Source organism: Oppia nitens, unplaced genomic scaffold, assembly GCF_028296485.1.
Source record: "Oppia nitens isolate AA-2021 unplaced genomic scaffold, nextdenovo-longstitch-racon4-pilon3 scaffold7_pilon_pilon_pilon, whole genome shotgun sequence".
Classification (NCBI taxonomy): Eukaryota; Metazoa; Arthropoda; class Arachnida; order Sarcoptiformes; family Oppiidae; genus Oppia; species Oppia nitens.
This window is the reverse complement of record NW_026533251.1, coordinates 2,942,360-2,961,182: the sequence shown is the minus strand read 5'-3', so window position 1 is coordinate 2,961,182 and position 18,823 is coordinate 2,942,360. Positions and strand designations below refer to the sequence as shown.

General features: G+C 24.5%; 6 protein-coding genes and 1 long non-coding RNA gene across 7 annotated transcripts; 1 reads left to right on the top strand and 6 right to left on the bottom strand.

Moving 5' to 3' along the window:
- Positions 1-849: 849 nt before the first annotated feature.
- LOC128963435 (uncharacterized) lies at positions 850-1,388 on the top strand. The gene has a single exon (XM_054309943.1). It carries the CDS (start codon positions 938-940, stop codon positions 1,250-1,252), a length of 315 nt encoding a protein of 104 aa, XP_054165918.1. The 5' UTR covers positions 850-937; the 3' UTR covers positions 1,253-1,388.
- A 640-nt stretch (positions 1,389-2,028) lies between these two features.
- LOC128963431 (uncharacterized) lies at positions 2,029-3,018 on the bottom strand. Its single transcript, XM_054309938.1, has one exon. It carries the CDS (start codon positions 2,875-2,877, stop codon positions 2,131-2,133), a length of 747 nt encoding a protein of 248 aa, XP_054165913.1. The 5' UTR covers positions 2,878-3,018; the 3' UTR covers positions 2,029-2,130.
- A 737-nt stretch (positions 3,019-3,755) lies between these two features.
- LOC128963639 (sodium-coupled monocarboxylate transporter 1-like) lies at positions 3,756-6,476 on the bottom strand. Its single transcript, XM_054310153.1, has 16 exons — positions 6,226-6,476; positions 6,044-6,151; positions 5,909-5,977; positions 5,775-5,826; positions 5,649-5,716; positions 5,558-5,572; positions 5,352-5,488; positions 5,159-5,299; positions 4,955-5,084; positions 4,797-4,885; positions 4,619-4,731; positions 4,477-4,544; positions 4,334-4,420; positions 4,063-4,259; positions 3,893-3,974; positions 3,756-3,764 (listed from the first exon to the last, which is right to left on the bottom strand). Exons 1-16 carry the CDS (start codon positions 6,454-6,456, stop codon positions 3,756-3,758), a joined length of 1,596 nt encoding a protein of 531 aa, XP_054166128.1. The 5' UTR covers positions 6,457-6,476.
- A 2,256-nt stretch (positions 6,477-8,732) lies between these two features.
- LOC128963438 (uncharacterized) lies at positions 8,733-9,102 on the bottom strand. Its single transcript, XR_008484660.1, has 3 exons — positions 9,059-9,102; positions 8,887-8,993; positions 8,733-8,838 (listed from the first exon to the last, which is right to left on the bottom strand). It is a non-coding gene; the product is annotated as an uncharacterized LOC128963438 (long non-coding RNA).
- Positions 9,103-9,273: 171 nt separating this feature from the next.
- On the bottom strand, positions 9,274-11,736 carry LOC128963638 (sodium-coupled monocarboxylate transporter 2-like). The gene is made up of 14 exons (XM_054310152.1): positions 11,469-11,736; positions 11,292-11,399; positions 11,157-11,225; positions 11,026-11,077; positions 10,865-10,932; positions 10,773-10,787; positions 10,567-10,703; positions 10,374-10,514; positions 10,190-10,319; positions 10,022-10,110; positions 9,844-9,956; positions 9,702-9,769; positions 9,541-9,627; positions 9,274-9,474 (listed from the first exon to the last, which is right to left on the bottom strand). Exons 1-14 carry the CDS (start codon positions 11,697-11,699, stop codon positions 9,274-9,276), a joined length of 1,509 nt encoding a protein of 502 aa, XP_054166127.1. The 5' UTR covers positions 11,700-11,736.
- Positions 11,737-14,501: 2,765 nt separating this feature from the next.
- Positions 14,502-17,887, bottom strand: LOC128963421 (adenylate cyclase type 2-like). The gene is made up of 11 exons (XM_054309927.1): positions 17,380-17,887; positions 17,092-17,321; positions 16,876-17,015; positions 16,682-16,737; positions 16,218-16,608; positions 16,060-16,140; positions 15,913-15,993; positions 15,270-15,836; positions 15,099-15,200; positions 14,840-15,038; positions 14,502-14,777 (listed from the first exon to the last, which is right to left on the bottom strand). The coding sequence occupies exons 1-11, from the start codon at positions 17,865-17,867 to the stop codon at positions 14,566-14,568; spliced, it is 2,547 nt and encodes an 848-aa protein (XP_054165902.1). The 5' UTR covers positions 17,868-17,887; the 3' UTR covers positions 14,502-14,565.
- A 273-nt stretch (positions 17,888-18,160) lies between these two features.
- LOC128963637 (uncharacterized) lies at positions 18,161-18,795 on the bottom strand. The gene is made up of 3 exons (XM_054310151.1): positions 18,410-18,795; positions 18,267-18,305; positions 18,161-18,214 (listed from the first exon to the last, which is right to left on the bottom strand). The coding sequence occupies exons 1-3, from the start codon at positions 18,740-18,742 to the stop codon at positions 18,161-18,163; spliced, it is 426 nt and encodes a 141-aa protein (XP_054166126.1). The 5' UTR covers positions 18,743-18,795.
- Between the last annotated feature and the right edge of the window lie 28 nt (positions 18,796-18,823).

Sequence of the window (18,823 nt, the reverse complement as noted above, 5' to 3'; positions counted from 1 at the left end):
TGCAAAAATGTAAAATATTCTTTAAAATAATACATAGAAAGTTATTTTTCTAATAAATAAATTAAAAGAGMTTTCATAACAWTATTTTAATTGTATAAATGTTGTTGGAATCTGATAATTGATTTTTAGAAAAGAAATTAAATATAAATTTTCATAAATTATAAGATTATAAGCATTGACTAGATTTTAATTTTAAAAACCAATAAATGTGTTGATTTAAACATTGTTTTGATTAAATGTAAATATATTTAACGTAATTATATAGAAGTTATCATCTATTTAGTCTACAATATACCGAAATAGTAGATAATATTTAATATTGATAATAATTCTAAATAAAATTAAAAATTATTATATCTATAATACATCAATATATCATAATATAACAATTATTATCCCATGATAGCAATTATATTATATAAGCACAAAATTATTTAGACAAATACATTTAAAAATAATGTATTTTAATAAATAATTAAAATTTAATAGTTTATTATACAATTCGTATACAGTATTATAYAGTATGATGAAAGAGATCGTATAATAAACTATTAATTTTTTATTGTTAGTAAAATAATTATTATAAAAATATATTTTACAAAAATGTTTGACCATTGAATATAAGATTATTAGTTAATAAAAATATATTATTTTTAATATTTTTGACAATTTTGAAAATCAATTTAATTCAATACATGATATGAACAGTAAATCAATTGATTCAATAGTGATAAAAAATGACTTTAATTATCATAATTTGTTATAAATTAATTGATTTACTTATATTACTACAGTATTAATGCAAAACAGTTAATGTATTWAATGATTATAATATAATATTTAGACGTAATTGTTGTGTAAAAACCATTTTGTGTGTCATTGAAGTAAAGGATAGTTTGGTTTGGTTTGTAATATCAGATCAGTTTTGACGACAATAATGAAGACAACGATCGCCCGATTGATCCAATTCAAGAATCCAGGTCAGGGACCACCACAAGTGGTTCCCGTGACGTATTTGGCACAGATATCACAACAACCGTATCGATGGATGTTTAAGACTGGATGGTTCTTCAGATACTTTATATACGCCAACATTGTATGTCTGCCTCTTTGGGTTTGGATTGACCGTCAAGTGAATAGTCCGGCGGCTGTGGCCGCGTGGGCGGCAAAGAAACAACAAGACAAACATAATGAACATTTGCAACACATGTGGGCCGACATCACCGGTTGGAAGAATAAAAAGGATGATTAAACACATGATATTCTTGTAGTTTATTGATATTATAACTTAATTAGTGATTAATTAATAGATTTAATTGTCAAATAAATTTGTTTTAATTGTAATTATTTTGTATTCAATTATTGTATGTTTTATTCAGTCTTTAATTTTGATTTCTCTTTTAATAATTGGTTTAATTTTATTAATGATTTACTAATCAATTATATTAAGTAAAGTAGTTATATATAAATTACAATTTATAAGCTGTTATTTAGAGGTATTATTAATAATGTTTAATAAAATATCAGATCTTAATATATTTGTCTTTATTTCTACTGTAAAACTAAATATTCAGTTATTTAAATAATTATAATAATCAGTTAATGTGTACTAAAAATATCACTTTGAATACAAATTTTATACAAAAAATGTTTTGACGTCTATTTTGCATTTTAGACGAATATATTAATATTTCAATAATAATTATTGTTAGTTTATTCAAAAATAAAATCTATTTATATAACATATTAATTTATATACTGTACTATAAAATAGTATATAAATATATATATATATATATATGATTAAATATCTATATGATATTACAATTTAAATTAGTAATTTAAACAAATTTACGAGATTTAGATATTTATATAATGAATGAGGTATTTGTTAGGTGACAATTATTTTTAATACCCAAATCTGAGATAATCATCAGCAATGACCAGAGGATGACTTTTTATAGCTTATATTTTTATGAACACTTTGAATATACTATAATAATATATAATAATATATAAGATATAATAATGAATAGATTCCAAACCAAAAGCAAAAATAAAACAAAATTTACAAAAATAAATAAAATATGTATTATATGTCATTAATTAGACAATTAGTTAGACATTTAGTCAATGCATTCTTCGGCGACGTTTCCATAACATGTTGGCTGAAGAGAAAGTTGAATTAAAAGAAGTCGAAGCCGGAGACAAACCCATTGTTAGGAACGGATTCCGAACCGACGGAACCGCAAAATCAATGGCTCGCGAAGTATGCGAGTGATTGTGATGTCGTTGTCTTTGAGGTGTTTTGTTTGTTTTTATTACTTCATAGAAGTCTGATTGTTCGTCATCGCCATCAAAATCATAGTCGGAATTATAATCATCGGATGTTTCGCTTAATGAAGAAGTCTCAGTCATATCGTTATCGCAATCCATTTGAATTGAGACGTTAGTGGAAGTGGAAGAATGGTTTGGTTCCGAAATGGTTGAACTTCTCTTCCTTTTTCCCGTATATGAAGTCGAGTGTAAAGACATTTGATAACCATTGTTGTGATAATCCTTTTGGTATAAAGTCTTAGAGTTCAATGGGTTTTGTTTTTTGTTGTTTCGCTTTGCCTTTCGTGCAGACATTTGATTAGTCTTACTATTTGATCCACAATTGCTTTCATCTGACTCCGAGTCCGATAATATCAATAGTTTAGACCGAATCAAAATGGATGCACTTCTGGCCACTGGTTTCTGGCTCTTAACTGATCTCATGATGGCATCTGTTTGACCATCAATATCATGGTTGCCATTGTTGGGCACATTGGATGTGTTGATGTGATGGTCGACATCAATCATAGTACTGCTTAACTCGTCGGCCAATTCATCCATTTCTTGTGTAATATAAAAATAAATCAATCAATTCATCACTAATTGGATATAAACTGTTGATGTCTTGAGATTGCGATCAATGATAAACACAAACAACAAAAGTCTTTTAAATGAACCAAAAGTGACGTTTGAATCACTAATTGATTGCAAACTAAACATAAAACACGTCTTTCACTCTTTCAATACATATTTAAAGCATTTATTAAATTACAATGAATTCTAAATTAACTCTAAATTCTCTATTAAAACAAAAATATTTAAAATTTTGGAAATAAAGGCTTAAATTGTGTGAAACATCGAAAACTTAAATATGAGAAAAAATAATACATAAATCGGAAAATTGTATTATTTTTAAATTAAAGAGTGACTTAATGTGACTTTTGTATACAACTATTACATTGTATAATATATATGTAAAATAAAGGACAGATAATGTAATGTTATTTTATTATATAATTTGTAATACAATTAATCATTATATTATTAACACTAAAATAAATTTTATTAAAATTATTTTGATAAAACTCAATTAAATATTCTTATGTTTTAACATTAAAAAATTGCTTTAATTAATAATTATTTATTTGTGATTTTATGAAGTTTTTTATATCATAAAAGTTTGTCTGAGTTGTCGTCAATATATTTGATATCAGAATCTTTACGAATTATCAATGGATTATCGGGTATAATGTCATCCAATTCATCGACATTTTTATTTTGAGTTGAAAATGTCTAAAATTAAAATTTAGTAAAATTTTTACAAATTTATCAAATTTAGACCTTTAAAGTCGTTTCATTTGTATTAAGATTTTCTGATTTAATACATAGAGGACATAAACGATGAACAATAGGACTCAGTTGCGAGTGATCGCTAATTTCTACAACACCTAAATTATATATAAATTATTAATAAAAAATAATATAAATTAATAATATATTGTATATACTGTATATTGCATAACATACGTGCAATAAATTTATTTTTGTAAAGAAATCTTTCACAAATTTGACTAACCAAAGGACCAACAATTAATGTTACTATAAAACCAATAAACGAAATATACATATAATTTATATGAAATATTTGTAATATTCCTCTAAATAATAAAAGAGATAAAAGAAAAAATAAAGTTATATTAATTAACTGATAATAAATTTAAATTAAACTTTTATATTATTGATTACTTTGGATGATAATCGACTGAATAATGTCTTTGTGTGGCAGATGTGAATGTGGCGTACGATATGTGTTCAATGATTTCTGCAGGACATGAGTTCACAGATACTGGTAATTGAAATCCTCTGGGTCGGGGATATACTATTGTACCGATTGTTATTAATAAACACATTGCTATTCCAGATATTAATCCAGTAATAGCTCCCTTGAATATATAATTTATAAAAATTAAAACTAAATTAATTGATATATTTGTGATAAAATTCTGTATTTTATTACAATTGCATTAACACAGGGAAAAAATATTCCCAAACAAAATAGTGATAATAATGGCCCGGCAATGGATCCGGTCAATGCATGATGTGCCTGCAATCATTTTTTTTGTTTTAATTAAAATTGTTAATAAATTTCAATATAAATACTTGTAACACAGTTCCCAATCTGCCGATGAAAAATGCAATAGTAATGGCTAAAATGCCGTATGACATAGCTGTCAATTTTAAACATATTTAACATAAAATTATTTCTATTTATGTGATTATATTTAGAATTTATTGATAATACCAATTATTTTAGTAATCATTAATTGTTTTTTCTCTTTAATATCTCGAAAATATCTTTTAACAAAGTCATCCCAAGTGACTGTTGCTAATGCGTTAAAACCGGAAGACAAAGTGCTAACAAATTAATAAAATAGAAAATTTGTAAAATAAATATTTAAAATTAAAAAACCTGTATAAACCTCAATGAACCACTGAAAACACAACAAACAAACAACCCTGGTAATCCGGGATAGTTTGATAGAGTATCCATTACAAAGTAAGGCATTAACTGCAACAGATTATTATATATTTAGTTTAATTGTTRAATAAACAATAATCATTATAACAAATAGATTACTTGATCGTGTCTATCGATAAATCCAAGTGCTATGGGATCACAACCATTATATTTGGCAAATACAACAATTCCACACCAAATGGCTAAAAATGATATTATTAAAACACCCGGAATATTCCAATATAAAACTCTATATGTTTATAAAAAATTATAAATATATATTAAAAATATTTGTTAATTATATTTTTATAACAAAAAAAATACTTTTTAGCCTTTGCTGGTGATCCCAAACAACAATATCGTTGAACTTGTGTTTGTTTGACACAATAGGTCCCTGTCCAATTAGTCAACGTTCCAAAAAAGACTGACCAGAATATGTCTCCTCTATAAAGACTGAATGTTGGACTGTAAACAAACAAACAGATATTAATAATTTAATTTTTAAATCAAAAAATACTTAAATATATTAAGTCTATTATTATTGTAAGCAATTTTCCACGACTCGATAAAACCAGACTCTATTGACCCCACAATTGCTACCATTAGAAGTCCAGAAAACATTAAAATAGTTTGCATAACATCCGTCCAAATAACCTTTAAATATAACAATTTGWTTTAATATTCAGTGACAAATAAAATAAAATTAATTTTTATACTAATTACCGCTTTTATACCACCCTTGATATTTAAATATAAGTATTGATACATAAGTTTGTTAGCAAATAATTAACTAATTTATAATAATATTTCGTACAATAGATGTATAAAAAGTACAAATAACTCCAACAACTAATATCGATGTTGTCACTGATAATGGGGTTACTATAAAATAATAATATACTTTAAAATTAATAATTTATTATTAAATTATAAAACAAACCGGAAGCGAGTGCTATTGATGGCCCATAGAGGACTACTCCAAGATATGGCAACTATTTTTAATTAATGTAAATTATAAAATGCAACATTTTTTTGTTGATATTTTAAATATAAATTTATGGTTTTATAATTTACAGTGCATAATATAAATCCAATTGATCCGGACAATCTGACCGCATTCATACCAAATCGACGCAAAAGGTACTAAACATTTATAAATTAAATTTTATTTAAAAAAATAAATAACTCAATTAAAAATTATATATATACCTTATGAACACTGGTTAGGTTGAGCTTATAATAGACGGGCATAAATACATTGGCTGCTAATAATACAGCGATTGTGAATGTTATTAAATGTAATGAATATTGTGTGCCCTTTATTGTTGTTTAAGAAAAATAACTAATAATAAAACATTAATAATAAATATAAATTAAAAAATTATAATTACAAATAGATATATCTCAGCCGGTACACCTAAGATTGTATTAGACGAAAGAAAACTTGCGATCAAAGACATACAAACGGGAAATACATCCAAATTTTTTCCTCCCGTAAGAAACTCATCTTTTGATGGATTTTTTCGATTTTTTAATGCAAAATATATACCAATTAATGTTGAAAATGATAAAAACACGCCAAACACCAAATAATCAATTATTGAAAAGTTTTTCTCTAACATTGTTTAAATATAACAATGATCTTACTCATAAATGTACAAATTAATTAATTTATATTAATTATTATTTTCAATTTGATTTTAAAATATAAAATTGTATTTAATTTATTTTTACTAAATTAATGCTATATTACATTTATATCATACTCTCTATAGAAACTTTCACTGTATGACAAACATTAAAATTTGTTACATTAAACAGTGATTTCACACACTTTGCAAAAAAATGATGCAAATAATTATATTATCAAAATGTTTATATAAATAATAGCAATATTCTCGTTATCTAAGCAAATAAATCAATTCAATTATATGAATTTTTTAAATTGATATTAAACTTTGTCTAGATTTATTATATTGTTATGGTATTAAGGCATTTATTATTTGTATTGTAATTGACATGCTTTTGTTATATATGGTAAAAGTTTTGAAAAATGTTTTTACTAATAATATATATGTAGAATCATAAATATTATAAATTACGAAAAATTATAATCGAATTTAACTTTAAGTATTAATAAAATTTTAAAACTATATGTAATATTGTAACATGTTTTGTATTAAGTTCTAATATCATATACAGTAATAGAGTATATAATATACTATATAATAAATTTATATAAAAGTCATTGATAATACATTTATTTTTGAATAAATTATTGTATATTAAAACGGTTGAAATAAATTTWGATTAAAATAACARTAATATATTGTTAATAACATTTTGCTTTTGATCTGTAATTCAAAGCATTTGTAAAGTCTTTGTTATTTAGTGATAAAAATTAGTTTAATTTGAAAAATATGAGTTAAAACAAYTATTAAGAAAATCCAAATTATTTTTATTTCTTTAATAATTATAAATAAATTAAATTAAACTAAATAGTAATTAAATAGTTTTAATAGTTATATTTTGCCGTTTATCTAATAAAATGTCGAAACTTTTATTTAAAAATACGTGACTAATATCAAGTGATATAAGTGATGTGAATTTGAAATTTTTTTCAACTAAAGTAAAACTAAATATTGTAAGTAGTAATTAGTTAATAATTTTGTAAATTTTTAATAATACAAAATACAGTTATTTTTTATTTCACATTATTTAATATTTATAATTGTCAAGTGGTTTACAATTAATTTGTTATCTATTTTTGTAATTTGAATAATATAATTATATTTTTTATTTGTTAGCATATTTAGTAACTATTAAAATGTGTTAAAAAATAATAGTTATTCAATTGAATGCAAGGCTATATAAATATTAATATAAATTGAATTGAACTAAATTTGTATATTTTTTATAATTGATTTATAAATTTAGGTCTTATAGTAACATAAATAACTTTCATTTAAACTTATTTTTATAATTTAATAATAAATTAATTTATCTGTAATTAATTATTTAAGAGCTCAATGAAAAATACTAAATATTTAAGACTGATAATTATATCTAATTCTTCAATAATTTCATGATTTACAGTAAATTTTTAATGTAAATATTATTACCAATATATACTGTATATATATATATATATATATATTTACTTATATTTCACGATATATTTGTATATAATTTGTACTTATAGTATAACATATCAGTTTTAATTTTGATTAAAATAAATAAATTTTATTTAATCATAGTTTCAAGACATGTTTTATTTGACAAATAAATTGAATTAATGTTTTATAATAAATAAATCAGTTATTATACATAAACACAGATAATAGTTGTTAAACTAGTAATTTCGTGTTCATCGAAATCAAACTGAGTTTTAACTAAAAAAGTGTTGAGATCTCCCTTTCCTTTAACATAACGCATACCATTAAAATCATATATAATACTAAAATAAAATCTTTAAATAAAAAATTTGGTAATAAAGTGTTATATTGGGTCAAATAAACTTAAATGCTGATAAAAATAGGACATAAATCGAGAATTTATATTATTTTCAAATTAAAGAGTGATCTTTTATAGGTAACTAAAGAGCAGACAATCTAATATTCAATATATAAACTAAAATACAGTAATCTATTGAATTCAAAATTCAATACATTATTTTATTTAATGTAATAAATTATTTTAATAGTCTATTATATATATTGTACTGTACATACAGTAATACTATTGATATATAAGTGTTAACAATAAATTAAACCTTGTTACAAACATGTTGTTAGAATTCAATTAAATATTTTTATGTTTAAATATTAAAAATAGTTTTTTAATCAAAATTTAGTTATCAATCTGTGATGAAGTTTTTTATATCATAAAAGTTTGTCTGAGTTGTCGTCAATATATTTAATATCAGAATCTTTACGAATTATCAATGGATTATCGGGTATAATATCATCCAATTCATCGACATTTTTATTTTGAGTTGAAAATGTCTAAAATTAAAATTTAGTAAAATTTTTACAAATTTATCAAATTTAGACCTTTAAAGTCGTTTCATTTGTATTAAGATTTTCTGATTTAATACATAGAGGACATAAACGATGAACAATAGGACTCAGTTGCGAGTGATCGCTAATTTCTACAACACCTAAATTATATACAAATTATTAATAAAAAAAATAATATAAATTAACAATATATCGCATAACATACGAGAAACAAATTTATTTTTGTAAAGAAATCTTTCACAAATTTGACTAATCAAAGRACCAACAATTAATGTTATTATAAAACCAATAAACGAAATATACATATAATTTATATGAAATATTTGTAATATTCCTCTAAATAATAAAAGAGATGAAAGAAAAAATAAAGTTATATTAATTAACTGATAATAAATTTAAATTAAACTTTTATATTATTGATTACTTTGGATGATAATCGACTGAATAATGTCTTTGTGTGGCAGATATGAATGTATCGTACGATATGTGTTCAATGATTTCTGCAGGACATGAGTTCACAGATACTGGTAATTGAAAACCTTTTGGTCGGGGATATACTAGTGTACCAATTGTTATAAATAAACACATTCCTACACCAGATATTAATCCAGTAATAGCTCCCTTGAATTTATAATTTATAAAAAATTAAAACTAAATTAATTGATATATTTATTTTATTTTACGTACAATTGCATTAACACAAGGAAAGAATATTCCCAAACAAAATAATGCTAATAATGGTCCTGTGATTGATCCGGTCAATGCATGAGAAGCCTGTAATCAAATTTTTGTTTTATTTCAAATTGGTTAATAAATTTCAATATAAAATAATTAATTAAATTAAATACTTGTAGTACTGTTCCCAATCTGCCGATGAAAAATGCAATAGCAATGGCCAATATGCCGTATGACATAGCTGTCAATTTTAAACATAGTTAACATAAAATTATTTCTATTTATGTGATTATATTTAGAATTTATTAATAATACCAATTATTTTAGTAATCATTAATTGTTTTTTCTCTTTAATATCTCGAAAATATCGTTTAATAAAGTCATCCCAAGTGACTGTTGCTAATGCGTTAAAACCGGACGACAAAGTGCTAACAAATTAATAAAATAGAAAATTTGTAAAATAAATATTTAAAATTAAAAAACCTGTATAAACCTCAATGAACCACTGAAAACACAACAAACAAACAACCCTGGTAATCCGGGATAGTTTGATAGAGTATCCATTACAAAGTAAGGCATTAACTAAATAATTTTATAATAATTTAMTTTTTTGTGTCAAAACAGACAACAAGGGTTATATTATAAAATTACTGCAAATTACTTGATCGTGTTTATCGATAAATCCAAGTGCTATGGGATCACAACCGTTATATTTGGCAAATATAACAATTCCACACCAAATGGCTATAAATGATATTATTAAAACACCCGGAATATTCCAATATAAAGCTCTATATGTTAAAAAACAAAATATATATTAAAAAATATATTATTATTTAAAATACTTTTTAGCCTTTGCTGGTGATCCTAAACAACAATATCGTTGAACTTGTGTTTGTTTGACACAATAGGTCCCTGTCCAACCGGTCAACGTTCCAAAAAAGACTGACCAGAATATGTCTCCTCTATAAAGACTGAATGTTGGACTGTAAACAAACAAACAGATATTAATAATTTAATTTTTAAATCAAAAAATACTTAAATATATTAAGTCTATTATTATTGTAAGCAATTTTCCACGACTCGATAAAACCAGACTCTATTGACCCCACAATTGCTACCATTAGAAGTCCAGAAAACATTAAAATAGTTTGCATAACATCCGTCCAAATAACCTTTAAATATAACAATTTKRTTTAATATTCAGTGACAAATAAAATAAAATTAATTTTTATACTAATTACCGCTTTTATACCACCCTTGATATTTAAATATAAGTATTGATACATAAGTTTGTTAGCAAATAATTAGCTAATTTAGATTATATATTTCGTACAATAGATGTATAAAAGGTGCAAATAACTCCAACAACTAATATCGATGTTGTCATAGATAATGGGGTTACTATTAAATAAAATAATTATAATTATTATACTTTAAATTTAATAAATTATTTTTTAATAAACCGGAGTCTAAAACTACCGACAGCTAACAGACCGGAAGCAAGTGCTAGTGATGGCCCATAGAGAACAACTCCAAGATATGGTAACTATTTGTTATGACAACAAATTAATTAATATTATAAAATGAATAATTTTTTATTAATTAAACGCTGTTTTATAGTTTACAGTGCATAATATAAATCCAATTGACCCGGACAATCTGACCGCATTCATACCAAATCGACGCAAAAGGTACTAAACATTTATAAATTAAATTTTATTTAAAAAAATAAATAACTCAATTAAAAATTATATATATACCTTATGAACACTGGTTAGGTTGAGCTTATAATAGACGGGCATAAATACATTGGCTGCTAATAATACAGCGATTGTGAATGTTATTAAATGTACTGAAAATTGTGTGCCCTTTATGTTTAAAAAATAATAACTAATAATAAGACAATAATTGGTATTAAAAATTAAAAAACTAATTACATATAGATATATCTCAGCCGGTACACCTAAGATTGTATTAGACGAAAGAAAACTTGCGATCAAAGACATACAAACGGGAAATACATCCAAATTTTTTCCTCCCGTAAGAAACTCATCTTTTGATGGATTTTTTCGATTTTTTATTGCAAAATATATACCAATTAATGTTGAAAATGATAAAAACACGCCAAACACCAAATAATCAATTATTGAAAAGTTTTTCTCTAACATTGTTTAACTGTTTCAATGATTTTACACAACTAATACAGTATATTATTTATTTTCAATTTAACTTTAATTTATATCAATAAATAAATTTTTAATACATACTAAACACTACATCTACACAGTATTTCATATTTATTTAATTTTTACAAAACAAATATTATATTTATATCATACTCTTTAATACAGACTGTGTATACAAACTTTTACGATATGACAAACATTAAATTTTTTACATTAAACAGTGATTATTGTTTCACACATAGCAAAAAATGATGCAAATAATTATATTATCAAAATGTTTATATTGAAAATAGTAATACTTTCGTTATCTAATCTAATGCCAACTCAATTATTTGATTATTTTTTAAATTGATATTATACTTTGTCTACATTTATAAATAATAAATCATTTATTTTATTGTTATAGAATTAAGGAATTTATTATTTGTACAGTAGTTGTCAATGATTTTGTTATATATGATATGTTTTGAAAAATGTTTTTATGTCACTATAAAAGTTCATTTTTGTTAATAAAATATTAAAATATATGTAAAATCATAAATATTAAAAAATAATAATAGTTTGAATTTAGCTTTAAGTTTTGATAAAGTTCTAAAACTGTAAGTAATATTTAAATTAAAAACTTATATTGTATTAAATTCAATATCACATTATTAACATTAATTATTAAATAATTATTAATAACCGGTACAATAAATTATAGAAAAGTCATTGACAACACATTTATTTTTGAATAAATTACTGTATATTTAAACTGTTAAAATAAATTTTGATTAAAACTACATTAATATATTTTTAATAATAATTTTGTTAATTTTGCTTCTGATCTGTAATTTTCAAAGTATTTACTATTTAGTGATAAAAATGATTGAAAACAACTATTTTTAGGATATTTTTAAAAATGAAAAATTCTGTTTATTTCTTTAATAAATTATTTGACTGTATTTTTATCTATTATAATAAAGTGTTGATATATTCTTTTAATAAAAAAACGAGTGATTGATATCAAGTATGTTACGTAAGCGCAAATAGCCTCAGGGGTTAAATGTKAAGCTATGGGACAATATGTGAATTTGAGGCAAATACTAAATGATTGGTTCAATCAATTATCAAATTAGCTCTACTATTATATTCAAGTTTTTTAATGTCTGTAATTAATCCCCTTTAAAATATGCCATCTATTGACTGGTGTATATAATGCCAAATAATTAATGGATAATTTTTTAATTTAATGATCAGTTATTTTTTATTTCACATTATTTAATATTTATAATCGTCAAATGGTTTTTTGCAATTTGAATAATATAATTGTATTTTTTATTTTATTTATTAACATATTTAGTAACCATTAAAATGTGTTAAAAGAATAATAGTTATTCAATTGAATGCAAGGCTATATAAATATTAATATAAATTGAATTGAACTAAATTTGTATAACTTTTATAATTGATTTATAAATTTAKGTCTTATAGTAACATAAATAACTTTCATTTAAACTTATTTTTATAATTTAAACAAAATTGATTTTCCTGTTATTAATCAGTTAAGAGCTCAATGAAAAATACTAAATATTTAAGACTTTGGTAATTATATCTAATTCTTCAATAATTTCATGATTTACAGTAAATTTTTAATGTAAATATTATTACCAATAGATATATATAAAGAAGCGGTCAATTGATCTTGAGCCGCGTATTTTTTGAATAACTTTTAAACGGTTAGAGATAATTTAATTCTGTAAAATACATTTAAGAATATCATATCGACCACACTTAATATACACACAATCACAAAACTAGGATGACCAGATATACAAAATATCGGGACCAACGAAAGACTATGCTACAGGTCAAACTACAACTCACAAATTTATTATGATAATGAAAATTTGTAGAAAAGAAATAATAGTTTAATATAAAAAAAGAATCATCAAAATCGGATTGGTAGTTTTGTTTTTATTTCTTGTTAAGTTTGTAATAAATCCTATTATATAAAATAGTGCAAAATAAAAATGACGTAATTTATGAATATTATATGTTTAATAGATGATATTTTCAAATATATTACTAATTCTAAAAACGAAATTTTAATATGTCGACTAGTTTTCGAATTATTCGAATTTCAATATAAATCACACTATTGTAATTTGATATTATAATTTATATTGAAATTCGATTATTTCGAAAACRAGTCGAGTTATTAAAATTTCGTTTTTAGAATTAGAAATATATTTGAAAATATCATCTAATAAACATATAATATTCATAAATTACGTCATTTTTATTTYGCACTATTTTATATAATAGGATTTATGACAAACTTAACAAGCCATAAAAACAAAACTACAAATCCTTTTTTGATGATTCTTTTTTTATATTAAATTATTATTTCTTGTCTACAAATTTTAATTATCATAATAAATTTATCAATTTTAGTTTGACCTGTAGCATAGTGTCTTTCGTTGGTCCCGATATTTTGTATATCTGGTCATCCTAGTTTTGTGATTGTGTGTATATTAAGTGTGGTCGATATGATATTCTTAAATGTATTTTACAGAATTAAATTATCTCTAACCGTTTAAAAGTTATTCAAAAAATACGCGGCTCAAGATCAATTGACCGCTTCTTTATATATATATATATATATTTACTTATATTTCACGATATATTTGTATATAATTTGTACTTATAGTATAACATATCAGTTTTAATTTTGATTAAAATAAATAACATTTATCTAATCATACTTTGAAAACATGTTTTATTTGACAAATGAATTGACCGGTAATTAATGTTTTAACTGAATATTAATGAATCAGTTATTATACATAAAAACAGATAATAGTTGTTAAACTCTAGTAATTTCGTGTTCATCGAAATCAAACTGAGTTTTAACTAAAAAAGTGTTGAGATCTCCCTTTCCTTTGACAAAAACCATTCCTCTCTCTTCTAAAACAAATTCACTGTTGTTTTGACATTCAATTAAAACATTAGCCGCTTCTTCTGTCACTTGTATGCGACCCATAATACCAGTGCTTTCCATTCTTGAGGAAACGTTTACTATTAATAACAAATCAATCAAATTATTTTAATATTAGACAATAATAACAAGTAATACAAACCAGTATCGCCCCAAATATCGTACTGAGGCTTAGCAGCTCCGACCACACCAGCTATGAGAGGACCTACAGCTATACCAACTCTTAGCATAAAGTCTTGAAGAGCGTCTTTATTTAATTTCTTCAATGTTTCCATTAAAGCAGTAGAAAAGCGAACCAAAGTTATGACATTATTTCTAACGTCTTCAATACTGATCTCACTCTTTAATCAAATAAATTGATTTGAAATAATATTTAAWATTAATAAACAATTAAAACAAACTTCATTGGATCCCCTTCCGGGTTGTAGACCAGTGGCAGCCATATATGTGCTGCCAATTGTCTTAATTTTTTCAACTCTTTGAAAGTTAACATGAGATAACATCTGTATATTAAATAATTAATAAAATAAATATTAATATACTGTATATACTATAGAATAAAAATTGAATACTTGGTCGAAGTTAAGTATAATTTCATTAAGTAATTGAAGACATTTGAGACCGGATTCATAGTTTTCTGAATAAAATTGTGAATAATTAGGAATCGATGCAAACATAACGGCACACGAATCGTATGACTCGGAGTAGAGCTGATCGGCCGATACGGAGCTGTTGTAGAGATACCGTTGCGCCACATGAATGGGTAATATATTCTCTAATAATATTCTATTGATTTCTCCCATTGTTTGCATTTCTATTTTTTCATCGACCAGTCTATTAGTCCACTTAAAGTCCAACCGAAATATATACTCAATTTGTCTGTCAATTACATGAAGAAGCACTGCAACCATAATTACATAATAGATGTGTCCAACCAATGGATCAAACCCTATACTGCTTATCCATAAATTTTCTTCTTCAGATCTTACAATTAATATCTGATATATCGAGCATTTATTGTAGAAAATTATGATAAATATAATGACTCCCAAACAATGCATTAAGAATTTTAGCCATAAATGAATTCTTAAGAATAGACTGACGCCAGTCATCGCAAGAATCACACACATTGTATAGTCCTTTAAATTATTACAAAAAACATTATTATAATTTATAACACATTATATTATATATTATTATTATTATTATTATTACCCAAGAATAGGCACAACTCTCTAATTTAATTAATTCATCAAAAGTCACGTCAGTTTCGTTTAGATGTCGATCACAATGTCTCTAAAGAAACTGACAAATATTAATATAAAACAATAATTTAATAAATTTTTATTTAATTCAACTAACAATTATAATGTCAAGAACTGCGTTAATTAATAGCGATGACGATATTAAAAACCAAATACCAATTCTTAATAAAATTGGTAACTATTTTATTTAAAAAATAAAATAAAACTGTATTAAAAACAAATGAAATTGAAATTAAATAATTAAATAATGAATACCTGATGTGATCTGTAAAAAGTATAAACTAACGATACAACTATCACTATAAGTGTAAATACAAAACAATATTTATGCTCTGAGTTGACACTTGTATGTGGGATAATAAACTTGATGGCCATCATTGTTAAGCACAGCCATCCGGCACACAATAGATAGACACTAAAAAATTGGTCACTTTGTTGGGCAAACACTTTCTCTGTTTTAATAATTGTTGACTTTTTCTTTTCATACACCGATTTGTTTCCCACTAAACCAGACGTAAAATTTAAGAAAAATGGATGAATATCTTGTGGTCGACACCATTGGCTTTTCATATTTAATGGCATTCCTTCAATGGCTGAATCCATAAATTTATTAACTGAATTAATCATTTCTCTATATCTGATTAAACTGTTTAAAGTATAATAATTWATTATTWATTAATACTTAAAAATAATCAAAAATATTAACAAATATAGTTTACCTGGATTCTAAAATAGTAGTCGGCAAACGAGTATGTGTCGGCTCATATGAACGTCTCTAACAATAATTATATATTAAAAAATTTAATAAATATAAATATCATTTCAATTCAATTCAATTTAATTGTATTATTAGTAACATTTTTTTCAAAGAAAYCCCATATATTAATTAAATTAAATATAAACTAAATCTTACTCTAAGTTTATTAATTTGTGCCTTAAGATTATCGGTTTGTCTTTTTCTTTTACTATTAGGAGAACCAGAATTTGTCCGATTATGTGATATTACATCCTTTTTAGAGATTAAATATCCAATCTCTCCATCAGTTAATTTCTCTGTTATATACAATATGTAATAATTCATGATATTATTATTTTGCAATATTTTTTTAATAAATTAATTTATGAAAACCTTTAATAATAAAATCATCTCTTTGTCTGACAGAGATGAGATCGAGTGTGGTTTGAGTGATGTGAACAAATCCGGGAACTCCGTTGTGCTCCATGGATGATGCGATGACACTATCCAGTGACCAGATATCATATTGCCATTTATGAAGACCCATGATTCCCGACAATACCATTCCCGAGTGAACTCCTATTCTCATATCAATATCAATTTCTTTGATATCACGTATTGTTCTGAAATTCATAGTAAAAATACTAATTTATTATAAGTTTACTAAAAAAAAGATAAAACCTAATTATTCTGATCATTTCGAGACCCATTTGGACACAATTGATGGCATGATTTGGATCATAATCTGGAAGTCCTGATACACAATAATAGCAATCACCTAAAAGTTTAATTCTTAAACAATGATTTCGTTCAGCGCTTTCATCAAATCTTCCAAAAAGTTCATTAAGTGTTTCAACCAAATCATTAGCACTAAGAGATGCCGTCAATATCATTGAGTTGACGATATCGGCATAAAGTATGGACACATTTTCATATTTCTTTACATAAAGTTTATTGAAAGGTCTCATTGGTATTAACTCTTGTCTTGCAATTTGAGAAATGGTTGTCCGGATGTCATTGCGGACGTCATCAATCAAATGTTTGGGAAAACAAGAGTTTAACAGCTGTTCCTGTTGTTCGCGCTCTAAGTCCAACTTAAATGTCGATTCAATACAAGATCTATGGTTTATAAATGCTTTTCTGATTGCAATTTCTAATAGAAAACTCATATAAAATCCAAATACAGCACTAAATGAGTAGAAGAATAGGTCAGCGATGGTAAACTTGAGAATACCATTAGAATTACACGACATCTCAACTCTTTGTTTAAATGTTAAGCTTAGTTCAACACCAATGATAAAAATAGTGGCAATACATGAATAGATCCGAGAAGAAAATGGTAATAATATATGATTTGATATTATTATATAAAAAGTCGGACGAATTCTTTGCATAGGAAATGGTTGTTGAGTTGTGTCTATTGGGAAGAGAGCGCCGCCGTACTCCTCAAACAACATTGCCATCAATATTGTAATGCCGGCCACTGTTCGCGATATTTTCGGTCGTAATAAAAGTTCTTCAAAACATGTTATTATCAAAAATATTATGAATACTATTAAAGACGAAACTCTTATTAAAAAAATTCCCGGAAATGATTCCCGATTTTTCTAATATTTAAATGAATTCAAAAACAGTTATATTATAAAAATTATAAATTGATAATAATATTATATAATATAAATCATCAAAATATATYTAATATTTAGCAAACCTTATCAAAAAAGTATACAATTATAGCTATTATGTCAAACAGTATATTAAGTGTAAGTAAGACCATAAAGAAGGTGTGTTGAAGTCGTGACTGATATTTAAGAAACATTTTGCCGACATCTTTGGCTTTGAACTCTTTTTTCAGTGATTTCCACGACCAGTGAGAAGACTCTTCTGAATAAGCAGAGTATGTACTGAAGACACTGTTGTTGCGATTGATTGTCGCCGACGACAGGTTTATAAGAGTTGTTTGTTTGGCCAGTATTTCAACCGTATTTGTTGACATCCGCGGCACAAATGTCGTGCTTTGGGATGTCCTCTGCTTTACACTCATTTCAACTATATTTCTGTATTTCGTTTAACACATTTCTAATTGAAATAATAAATAATATTTTTTGTGATATACCTATTGTTA